Source organism: Echiichthys vipera, assembly GCF_963691815.1.
Source record: "Echiichthys vipera genome assembly, chromosome: X".
Taxonomy (NCBI): Eukaryota; Metazoa; Chordata; class Actinopteri; order Perciformes; family Trachinidae; genus Echiichthys; species Echiichthys vipera.
In genome coordinates, this window is record NC_139825.1 from 20,141,805 (window position 1) to 20,154,095 (window position 12,291).

Sequence of the window (12,291 nt, forward strand, 5' to 3'; positions counted from 1 at the left end):
AGCCAAAGACACAAGTATTGCAGCTAAAACTGGTTTATTTTACAATTATTGTTTTAACATGGCTTTATATGGAGGCCAGATGTCATGATTAGCAGCTTTCTGTCCTGGTTCTTTTTACCCCGTAATTATGTTTTGATGTGAAACCCATTTTACACCACATGAGTCAACAGGCAAAGAGAACAAACGCTACACTACTTGTGCTTTCGTCTGATCTGGAGGAGCTTTTAGAACCCTCACAACCCCCACCCACCCTCCCCTGTCCGAAAAGATCAAGAGGGGCCTCTTGTTCCAAAGATGTGGTCAAACTCGGTGAGGATGAGCTCCACCGCCTGGTTTTGGTAAACCATATTCACCGCCATGTTACCGTTGTCCCGCTCTGGACGCATCAGGGTCGGCCCGAACACGATGCCGATATTCTGGGTGGTCATTCGATTTGTGCCTGAGCACTCCAACACTCTGCAGAGAGATCAGACAGAGAGGAAGAGATAGGTTTAACATCCACAAATAAAAAAAAGAACAAAAGTGGCTCTGGATAACGGATTGTGAATTCTTCCTGCCAGTGGATTTTAATTTGTTAGCAGGATCGTTCTTAGGATGGCAGTGTCAGTCAGTCCACCACTTTAAGCACAGACTGAAACATCGCAAATACCGGATGGCTTGCCATGACATTTTGCAGAGACTTTAATGGTCTTCAGATGATGTATCTTAATGACTTTTTTTGTGATCCTATAACATTTCCTCAAGCGCCACCATGAGGTTGACATTTGTGGTTTTGAGTTAAATGTCTCAACAACTTTTGGATGGATTGACATGAATTTTGGTACACACATTCAGTTCCCCTTCAGGATGAAATAACGGGTGATCTTTACAGCCATCTTCAAGTTTAGAATTTGAATCTACAACAGGATTCGATACAAGGTACTATACGATACATATCGCAATACGCTCATGGTGTATTATTCATGGTGAATAACGACCAAGTCCTTTATGGATTTTACTACAAAATCTGTTTTTAATTTTTCTGTATAACAGTGATTGCACAACTTAAAACATTTAAATCCTGGCCCACAGCGATCTCAAAAGTAAAACTATAGACCGTCTTGTGTTGGGACCACACCAATTTTCAAACTTGGCCTTCATTATGATCTCAACTACACACCTGTAGAGTGTTGTGACTGCATTTTGCATGGCTGTGATGCTATTGCGGTGACACAATCTGGCCACAAACAGACAGACAGATATAGGCTGATAAACACCTGGCAAAATACTCAAAACTGTCTCTGTGGTAGTTTCCGCTGAAGTAAGTGTATCTGGAACCCCATTTTGCCATGGTGACACACACGCACCCACATGTTAGCATGCTGACATTAGCATTTAGGTCAGAGTATATCCTCACACAGAAGCTAGCATGGCTGTATACTTTATTCTTGTTTGAATTCCTCTTTGGGACTTCAGGCACATAGATTACTGCTCACTGCCCATAGAGCTCCATTCTTGTGGTCAGCATGTGACATCTTTATATTTCCTACAAACTCATGACAGTAACCAAAGGAATCAAGCAGGTTCATGTCCTTGTATCTGCATTTTACAATCTAAATTTGTGCTCCCAATTGTCTAAATCCACCTATGTTGGTGTGTTTGAGTGTGTGTGTGACCGAGGGGGGGACACAGGAATGGGTTTAAGCCACAGCATGAGGCATTCTTCTAAAAATGCCATTCCCACCAAGCCACAGAAGCAGCCAGCAATTGCTCAAAACTTCCACATTAAAAAGAGAGAAGGAAAAAAGAGAGAGAGGGAAGAGAAAAAAAAGGAGCAAGCGAGGGAGAGGGTGAAGAGAGAGAAAAGAGAGAGGTTCCAGTGGTGGCGGCGGTGGTGTTGGTATGCCTTCCAGCAGACGAACCACAAGGCTCCCATGGGACCTTCGAGGCCAGGAGGAGAGCGTGGGGGGGAAGGCGGAGGGAGGAGGGAGAGGAAGGGGAAGAAAGAAGGAGAAAGGGATGGAAAGAAGAGGAAGAGGAAAGGGAGAATACAAAGAAGAGAAGGAAGAGAATGGAGAGGAAGCGAAGGACACAAAGGTAGCAGGTGAGGAAGGGAGGTGGCGACGAGGGTGATTGAGCAGGGAGATAATAAATGAGAAACAGAGAGAGGGGGGGGGAGGAATGACAGTGGGGAGAAAATGAGAGAAAGACACAGAGTTGACAAATTCATGGGGCCCACCACACCCTGGCACAAACATCGGCCTCAGAACACGAACGCTCACCCCTGGAGTGGAAGGAAAAACCATAGGCGGTAAAAAACACACATTTTATGTACTGTAAAAGGAACTGGCTTGCAGAACATCGTACACCATTCATCTTCCTCCAGCCTTTTCATCTTCACAGGGACCAAAACTTAACAACAGTGTGATCCTGGTACAGCACTGGCATCCACTGAGAGCCGTGGCCAAGAATCCCTGACAGGAAAATGAGGAGCGACAAGGAAACTACCCCCTCTTGTGGTCAGATTTAAAAAGAAGTTTGAAAAATTATTTGGAGGAGATTTTATTTTCCTAAAAGAGTCAGAGGGAATATTCTGCACTGTGAAATATGCTGGTTTCAGCGCAGACAAATGACAGAGACTAGCACATCAGATGAGGTGTACCGTGTGCCCGCTCACCGTCTGAGATGTCGACACATGAACTGCAGCGTGTCGTGGTTCGGAGGAGGCATGTTGAGCACCAGACACTTCAAACGATCCACTTTGTCTATGTAGTCCGACATCTCTGCAACACAGAGCAAGAGACGCGTCAGATCACAATAATCATTTGCATTTTTCAACTTTATCAGCATCGGAAACCTGATGTACGTCCACTAACTGATATCACATGTAGTCTGGTAGCATCCACTGTCTAATCTGATAAAGCAGCATGCAATTATAAACGACACTACTGTGGTTTGATAAACAGTGAACTGCTGATCACTGCCTGTGCAAGAACGCATTTACATTTGTTATAATTTTTTAATTAATATGCAAGCTTTCCTACTTATTGAAATTTATTTTGAAACGCCATATTATATTGTTTTAGGATAAGGAAAGATATCATGATACATCACAGAAGTTCATGCAAATTAATTGAAAGAAAGGTTTGGTGATCAAAACCATGATGGGTGCATTGATCCTGGGGCTGGGCGATACAGTCCAAATCTTATATCCTGATATACTGCAGGTCATTTTATATCTTGGTAAAATATCACAATAGAGCATGTTTTTTTAATAATTTAATAAACCACATGGTAAATCCTATTTTTGTATACTCCTGTGTGGGTTCAATACTCGAGTACTGAGCATTTTTCATGTTATTAAGAATTTTGGTGCGAAGGAACAGCATGTAAAGCGGCGTCCAAATGACCTTAAATATTACATTAACACAGTTTTGACAATATATATCTTGTTTCTCATATCGCCTTCTTCCAAGTTTTAAAAGAATGAGGACTTTATCTCAATATATCATGATATTTACTTACATATGTGAAATCATGGGTTTCGTAATCGAGTTGATTAGTCAAAACTGCTAATTTTTCAAATGGTATTCCCTCAGGTATTTTAGATAGCCTTTTCCATACTGTCAATTGTATATAATAATCATAATTGTGTATCACGAAATCTCAAATTTTCACGATATTGTTTCCATTGAAAGACAAAAGCTGTACTTAAGCCTGATTTCAATTTATTCTTATTCTCGATGCAACAGACTACATACATCTTTGTTCTCTCTCCCTAAACACATCTGTGACTGGACCAGCATGACAATGTTCAAATCACTAATCAAAACTCACCTCTTTAGAACTGCTTTTAATGTGTGATTTTAAGGTGTGATTATTGCTGTGTAATATTTATTTCTAGCATGTTGCTTTATATTTCTATATGCAAAGTGTCTTTAAGTATCTTAAAAAGCGCTATATAAATAAAATATATTATCATTACTAAAATCATCATTAAGCTGCACTGGATGAATAAACCACTACAGTATTAAATGTGTGTTCATCAGCAGCTGAAAATAGTCCCCAATATGCACTACTGACCTACGGTGCATTATTATTTGTTTTTTATATTAAATTATATATTCATGGCCTTTTGGTCACAATAGGAAAGAACGGACAGCTACAAACCATGTAGGAAGCCGTAATGTCGTGAAAGAAGAACTAACTGGTTTTGGTCTTTTCGTGATCATTTGTTGACAAAATCAACAATACAGAATAACGCATATGGGTTGAGGATTATGGGAGCCGGGTGAAAAAAATGCAGCTAACGTGAGGATTTACACTGTGAGGATTATAACACAGTAAAACCATCACTTCATTTGAACTCAATACTGCTCAATAAATTTCCGTTTTGTCAGTATGTAATAATTCTTCTCTCACCTTGGAACTCATGCTGTTTTTATTTTGGGAAGCATCGTTTTATTTTACTGTGTCCAATTTTTAATGACATATTGTGCAACATTTTCTAGAGTTGGGGAAAGAATTGCTGTAAACACAGATTAATCTATAATGATGAATATGACTTTCAACATAGTTTGACAAAGTGTGAAACTTCCCAAGTAAAGAGGGGGCGAATTCTCTAACCCACACTCTCCTGGTTTTGAGTCTGAAAACCACAGCAGTGTTGCAAGTATTTAAAATAAAAGCACAGCAGAGGAAAAACTATAAAGTAAGATAATAAAGTATCCAATGCAGTGTCCTGATGGCCTAGAGATTAAAAAACTCAGATCATCCCAAGTGACTTATAGCCATATCATCGCCACCCCTCCCCCCTTTCCCCTAATTTCATGTCACACCGAAGAACCAAACAAAAAGGCCATAAATGCCACCAAAATGGCATTAAATATAAAGAATAAATAATACTTTCAAATATAAAAAATAATTTTCTTTTAATTTAATGAAAACTTTGTAAGCAGATGAGTGAATCGGTGGTGTTGTTCTGTATGTATAATACTAAAAATCAACTGGGGCTGAAGCTGGTCACTCACTGACTGTCTCCACGATGTCTGTGAAGAAGCCGAAGGGCACAAGGGGCTCGGGAAGCTCGCGAAAGAAAAGTTTCAAAGCTCCTGTGATGACATGAACATCCTCCCAATCGCTCTGGTCCAAATTCAGCTTCTCCTCTGAGAGATAGAAAGGGGGGGGGGGAGAGAGACAGGGTCAGAGGAAGTGAACGAAAGGCAAGAAAATGTGAAAAACAGAGACAAAGAAAATTAAAGAGAGAAAGAAGCTGAGTTACTGCCGCGGTATCATTTCGTTAGTGAACAATGGAACAGAGTGTGAATTCATGTCAGTGCTGAGGTGGAAAATGAAGGCTTGGAGCTGCAGGAGGGAGATAGAAATGGTCTGTGAAAGACACAGAAGCACAAACACATGTAAAGCACACATTTTCTTAAAAACCAGGCACTGACCAAAGCTTCTCAAATTGCTTCATAAGGGAAGAAGAAGAGGGAACAGCTTTAAGTGAAGTTCAGTGTTTATGACACAAATAAGTATCTAATGATGAGAAGCATTGGTCCGTGAGATACTGCTGTGGCATTAGAGCACTTCACGGTCCCAAAGCAGCAGCTGATTCTCCATTTTGTCCACTTGGTGGCAGACATGCACTGCTTGAGACATTGCAGTAGAGCCTGCTGCGTGTTATTACATCAGAAAACTTAAAGCAGAACAGCCTAAGGGACACACATACATTGAGCAAATGATAGCACAACCAGCAAACTGCTCAGTGCACGTCTGCGCTGCACCTCAGCTCAGCGTGTCAGTCTGTGTGTGGGGAGTTTTTGACTGAGGCGTTCACATTATACAACACATGATGCACAAAAACAAGCTGGCTAAGTAACGCGTGGAAGAGTTATTTTTTCTTGTCAGTCTGAGTCTACCTTGTACCAACTCTGCTGGGAACATGTAGCGTCCGTCTGTAGTCACCGCTCGCTCTGCAAAAACCAACAATTACTCAGTGGGATTTCCTCGCCATCCCCTTTATAATGAGGATGTCATGTAATGGGAGCAGGTGCACAGTCAGTGTGAGTTGTGGTTATACAGTATCATATGTAATCAGAACAACAAAAAAGCATCAGATGGCGTTTATCTTGATTCTAAGATTGAAAACAGAAAAAGAGCTACAACTTAATGATTTCTGATGAAGTCCAACTTCTGCCTGCCCCCCTTCCCCCCCCCCCCCCCCCCGGACAAAATTAATCATCAATCAATCATCATCATTTATCAATACAGTTTAGTTTTTCCCCTCATCTCCCTCATCCTTACCGTGGTCCACCAGGAAGCGTAGTTTCTGAATCACTGCCAGGTTCCCCGACACTCTGTAGATGCCATCAGTGTCCAATCCTTCAACATACCGAACACAGAGCTGGTTAAATCACTGGTGTTTAAGGGGCATCTATCAACACTTAAGAGGGTTAGTATCAAATCCAAACTGACATTTATTCCATTATTTAAAACTTCATGAGTGTAAGAAAAAAAACAATTTCCCCAGATTAGAATGCTGCACATCCATAATTTAGTGTGCCTGGGAAGTTTCTCTTGTCGCCCAAAAGCGTGTAAATGAAGTTAGGGACATTTTGCATGATCACACGACCCCCTATGTGTACAAAAGAAAAGTTTTAAAATGACATTGAGTTTCTCCGGTTTCCACACTGGTTTCAATGCGAGATGTTGTAGAACAAGTCAGGCCTTGTAAGCCATCGATTAATAACATTAATTGATTAAATTCTATGGAAAAGAAAAGGTCTGCAGTGCTCAGTTGTTCAAACAAGTGGAATGAAGTTGCTCTTTCAAGTTAAAAAAAGAGTGTCCAAGGAATTTACTTCTGGCAAAAGTTAAAAAGCCTTTATTCAGATTGTTTGCTCAATTGTTTCTAAACAGTTTCCAAACAAGTCTATTTTCTCTCATTTACATCTCTCTCCGGCTTGCAGCTGTCATGACTTCCTCTCTCGGTTGGGCAATCACAAACATTTTTAAATGTTAAATGTTTTGTGAAGTGATTCACGTCACGGAGCTGAACAGTCGGTGCACAATTGCTGACGAGTGACTGATGCTCAAAACAGGATTGAGAATTGTTATCTCACATGTCCCCTTTAAGTTGAGAATCACATTAGCAGAAGGCGGCCATGTGCTCGTACCTCTCTTCTCCACGGCGTCAGTACAAAGTCTGACGAAGCGAGGAACGGTGGCTTTCTCTCTTTCACAGAGCATCTCTAGACGGCAACCAAACACCTGATCTGAAGGGTGATGACAGATGCACACAAACACACAAAAACACACTGTTGTTCAGAAGTTGTTTTTTTTCCAAAGTTAACTATGCCAAAGACATGTATGTATGATGATGTAAGAGTGACAAGCTGGAGTTAATCTAGAAATACATTTACTGTTAACACTATGGAACGAAACCTCCGTGTTCCCAGCAGCGTTTTAAGCTCAGGCTTGATGATGCAACGCAACGCATGCACGGTACTATATTTTCCATAGGGTGAAAAGAATATGCTGCCATTAAACTGCTGTATGGTCATACTGTGTTATAAGGACTGTGATGAAATTATTTGTGATAATTCAAATAATTTCAATCAAATCTATCAGTTTAACCATCATCAACCACACTTTGAGAGAAGCTGGGAAAGCATTTCATCAGGGGTCATCAGGCTTTGTACGGCTTTTTAAGAGTAAAATTCAAGCACTTTTTGAGGTACCTAAACCAAAAAAATGTTCTGACTCTTAAAAACTTTATCATCTAAATTGCTACTATAAATGCAGTTGTAAAAACTAAATATTATAAAATTCCTTTACCCATGGCTTTTGATGTCTATTAGGCATTTCCCAAACTTTCAAGACTTTGTGCAACTTTCTTTGTGTGTGACAGATGCTTTTCCATTTATATTAACAGCTTCTTTGGTTCCACTAACATGCAGAAAATGATGTATGCCTCCTGGTGGATGGGGTTGGAGTTGAGGTTAGAGTCTGTCAAAGCTTTAAAAAAGGTTAATGCTGACCCAATTATTATTTATTATCTTTGTTAACATTATGAATTGCTGGTGGCCTTGGGACCGCTGAACCTAGCTACCTATTTCTTCCTCTCTTTCGGTCTCCTCATTACTGCTTTCTGTCACATTAAAATTGGAAACACCAAGGATGATGTTAAAGGTGTTAAAGAAAGGTGTTTTAAAAAAGTTTGTGTCCTTTTCTCGTGTAGTGATGAGCTGTTTTAGAGCACATTGAATTGTTCCTCTTTTTCAGGATGCTGCTTTGTTTAAAATGAAATTCTTACAGAAGTTACTGTGGTTGGATGCTAACAAAATACTTATTTTATCTTTCTGAAAGACAGTTTTGAGAATAAAGAACAGCTTTTCAAAACTAGTCATCATAGAGGAAGTGTTAAAATCTGATAAACCGCCTATATAGACAAAGAAACGCCTGGACATAGTTGATATTTTTTAGATATTTTTAAATTCTGAGCTCATTCCTTTGGTCAGAATCAAGTGTTGTACATCATATGATTCAAGGGAACCTACTCTTTCTTTCTGGTGTAGTGTGAAGTCACCATCATACATAACCTTTGTGTGAGCATACCATATTGATATTAAAAAAAAGCCCAGTGAAATAGTGAAATACACTGTGTTTTGTTGAGTACTTACATAATAACTCCACAGTAAACCAGCGCATTTCTGTTTTTTCCCAATTGGAATGGGTTTATTTAGTTGTTTAGGAGCTCCATTCGAAGTTTGGTACAAATACACTTTTTTCTTGGTGAGTTACAGCCATGTATTGGATATTGTCCCGGCTATTTTTTTGCAGTCTTGTAATATTAAGCACTGTATACTGCTGAGTAAAGGATACTTTCGCTGAAAAAGTGCAAAACTTCAAAAAGAAATGTCACCTTTAATGAGCCCTTTTTCCTGCAGTGCTTGAAGAGGAGGCCTCTTCAGGATCAGCTTCTTCAGCCGGGTCTTCACTCTCTTCCTCTCCGTGTTCTCCAAGTTGGATGACGAGCGAGGGACTGCAGAGGGAGGAAAGGAGGAGGAGGTAGAGGAAGAGAAGGATGAAGAGGAGGTCAGTGCGGGGCGTTGGGCCGCGGCGGCTGGGCAGGAGAGCAGATGAGAGGGGATGGTTGTGAGGATAAAAAGCGGGAGGGCTGGGCGACGACGGAGGTGGGACAGGACTGACGGGGGGATTATTTGCCACGGGGGCCGTGTGAAAATATAAGTGGGCTGGATGGAGGAGAGGATGGAGGAGAGGATGGAGGGATGTAAGAAGCCTGTGTGGAAGTTTAGAAAAAAAGAGATGATGATGGAGTTAACTGAAGTATAGGGTGGGGACAGTTTTATGTGAAGGAAGGAAGCCAAAGTGGAGCGAAGAGAGGCATCGTGGGGTGACGACTTACGCGACGTTCTCCTGTCATCCTCGTCTCCGCTGTGTTCTAGCATCTCCACGCTGCCCGCTCGCCTCAGGGAGTACAGAAGGACGTTGTCTAGCGGGTTTTCGCGTTCCTGAAAGGCAGGCAGGAGTAAAATGGCACTCATTGTGTCAATCGCATCATATACAAACATTAACACATGCTGTACAAAGTGGCTTCTCAGAAATTCAACAGAGAAAAATGTACACAGCTAGATTAAAGCCCATTAAGGAAAAAGAAAAAAAAACTGTTATAAATAAATAAATAACACTTTAAGGAGTTAAAGGATGCATGTTTGAGTTTCAGTAAAAGGCAGTGGAGCCCATAAACCTTATATACTGACAGTATGACACTATTTTGATGCCAAGGGAAACAATTTTACCACTAATAGAGAAGTGATACATTGGCTCTGCGAGTGTCGCATGTCTCACCAGCCTGTCGATGACGTTCTGGATGGTCCTGTACCACTCTTTGATGAGAGAGTCCGTCTCCGACTGCAGCAGGAACTCATTGCCAGTCACTGTCCTCAGCTACAACACACACACATTTACAAACCATATCAAAGGTCCCATACTAGGCTTATTTCAGGTTTGTACTTTTAGGTTTCTACTAGAACATGCTTGCATGCTCTAATGTTCAAAAAACATTATTTTTCTTATTCAACCAGTTTGTCAGGTGTTGACATTTCTTGATTTTCAAGACAGTACAACACTTTAAATGTAGATATCATATGCCATATTTGAATGTAAAATTAACCTTTACTGCTTCCTCTTTCTCACTTTGGGTCACAGAGCAGGTGAAAGAAAGCTTCCCACTCTTACTTCCCTCACTGATAAAGACCCGTTTACTGATGGAAATAGGATTCTATGTTTTACTACTTATCTGCTACAGCACTGTCCTCACTGCCCATCAGCTCACTTCAACAATTAATATTGTTAAAAAAAAGAAGTTTTGTAACGTATGAATGAAATATAAGAGGTTGGATGATCAAATTATTATATCTTGAGATCTTCTAACTGGGTTTTCCGGATCATCATTCCACTTGTTTCTTACCTTGAAGACGTTCTTCTTGCTAGACATGTCGTTGGCCCAGTGCAGCTGTGCTCCTCTTAAATCCACACTGCTCTCAGGGCGACTGTTTCCTGGTTTCTGGTTTTATCAATACAGGTACACACATGATATTTTTATATGTTTTGTTGTATTAGGGGGCTGAACTGACACATATCTGTTTCAAAAAATGGAGTTTGGGTGTTTTTTGCTGCATAGAATTTGTGGGCCCCCTTTAACCAACTGCTATATTACAGTGAACTTTCACACACACCTGCAACAGGTTTGTGTGACCTATTTTATAAACAGAAGAGTCAATGTGTGTCATTTCCCAGCATGTACCCATGAAGGGAAACACATGCAGTAATGTGTGCAACATAGTTGACAGAAATACCCAGCTGTGTGCTCACTTTTTGAGTTTGTCAAAAGTTACTGATCTTTGTCCAACAGACCAGAGTCTGCTGGCTTCAAAAGTTACTTTAGAATTATTAAAAATCCACCATGCTGAAAAAATGACATCTGCACTTACACAATGACTGACATGAGGTGGCTCAGGATTTTGAAATCAAGACATTAGTTTCATGTTATGATTTTTCCACACGGTGTTTTCATTATAGTATAGACGGTGAAAGAAAAGCTATAACCTGGACTAAAAGCATTAAAAGCAGAGTCTGTCAGATTACTTACCCAGCTGGAGGGGGTCTGTGATTTAGGATCTTTGAAGAAAACCAGACTGTTCCCGACCAAAACCACCCAGGAGTAGCTCCAATTTTTCCTGCAACACAACAAACACAAGTGATAGTCAGATGGGAAACATTTATTCAAATACTATTCATTTCATACAAATATATGCAATATAATTTAACACCTTGTTGTAATTGGAATAGCCTCTGATGTCTCACCTTAGTTTCCGGCCTCCTTCTGCAATCTTTGTCTTGTTCAAGAGGCCGGCTTTCTCCAACTCCTGAGAAAGCAATAAATGGGTTTAAAGCACAATATTCAATATGCAAGCAGTAATATTTATACTGTCAGACTAATGTTATCACTCAGGGAAGCCAATAATAATGAAATGTTAACAGTATAATACAGCAGAGGGCTTTTCCTCTGTGAAATACACTGCATCCTGAGCAAACACATTTAAATTGAACGTTGCATCACTCAAAAAATAGCGGGAGGGGAGCTACTCTAATATCTCCCACTGCGGTGTGGCCCCGTTTAAGGTGCAAGAGAAAATAATGAATAATTATAAGTGTTGAGAACATAATATAAAGACAGTGAGGAGCAAACAGGAGAAAAGCAGGCATTTTCAAGAGAGAACTGAGAAAGAGGTAAGCTAGTAGTTTTTGTTTTTTTTCTGCTTTCAACATTATTATTTTTTCTCCTCTTTTTTTTCTCCAAGGAGCAGGTCTCGTTTTCTGGTTTGCCCTGAGTTGTGTTGTAGGTTATGTATATTGTTTGTTTCTGTTTTAATTTAAAAAAAGAAATTGAAAACATTAGATTTGAAGTGCAACATGTTTTTCCAGATACAAGTAGTCAGATTAATGATCAGCTTTCTCTATTTTTCTAAATGTGTAGTTCTAAATGAAATCATTTTACAGTGATGTCTGTGTATTATCCCGATTAACTACATGTTTTCCTGTTAAGATGCAATGCACTTTTACTCCAAAAACTTGACTTCTTTCCTCTTAAGAAGGAAACCAGACAAATCTGCCAAACTCAAGTTTAATTTGTTCTCGCGGTATTTCTGGAAGACAGATTTCCAGATGTTTTGGCCCTCTGCGGACTCATCACAACAGTGTATCTAATGTGGGGCCCATTTAAGA

General features: G+C 40.1%; 1 protein-coding gene across 2 annotated transcripts in view; it reads right to left on the reverse strand.

Moving 5' to 3' along the window:
- Positions 1–267: 267 nt before the first annotated feature.
- arhgap9 (Rho GTPase activating protein 9) overlaps positions 268–12,291 on the reverse strand; it is a 32,323-nt gene continuing 20,299 nt past the window's right edge. Inside the window, exons 9-20 of one of the 2 annotated variants that reach the window (XM_083939387.1) lie at positions 11,371–11,432; positions 11,156–11,243; positions 10,475–10,570; positions 9,853–9,951; positions 9,410–9,515; positions 8,906–9,025; positions 7,158–7,256; positions 6,286–6,363; positions 5,901–5,954; positions 5,010–5,144; positions 2,657–2,762; positions 268–456 (exon numbers count right to left, since the gene is read on the reverse strand). In XM_083939387.1, the coding sequence (XP_083795513.1) occupies positions 270–456; positions 2,657–2,762; positions 5,010–5,144; positions 5,901–5,954; positions 6,286–6,363; positions 7,158–7,256; positions 8,906–9,025; positions 9,410–9,515; positions 9,853–9,951; positions 10,475–10,570; positions 11,156–11,243; positions 11,371–11,432 (1,230 nt within the window). In that variant the 3' untranslated portion in view covers positions 268–269. The remainder of the gene's footprint in view (positions 457–2,656; positions 2,763–5,009; positions 5,145–5,900; positions 5,955–6,285; positions 6,364–7,157; positions 7,257–8,905; positions 9,026–9,409; positions 9,516–9,852; positions 9,952–10,474; positions 10,571–11,155; positions 11,244–11,370; positions 11,433–12,291) is intronic. The other variant, XM_083939388.1, reaches the window with a different exon arrangement.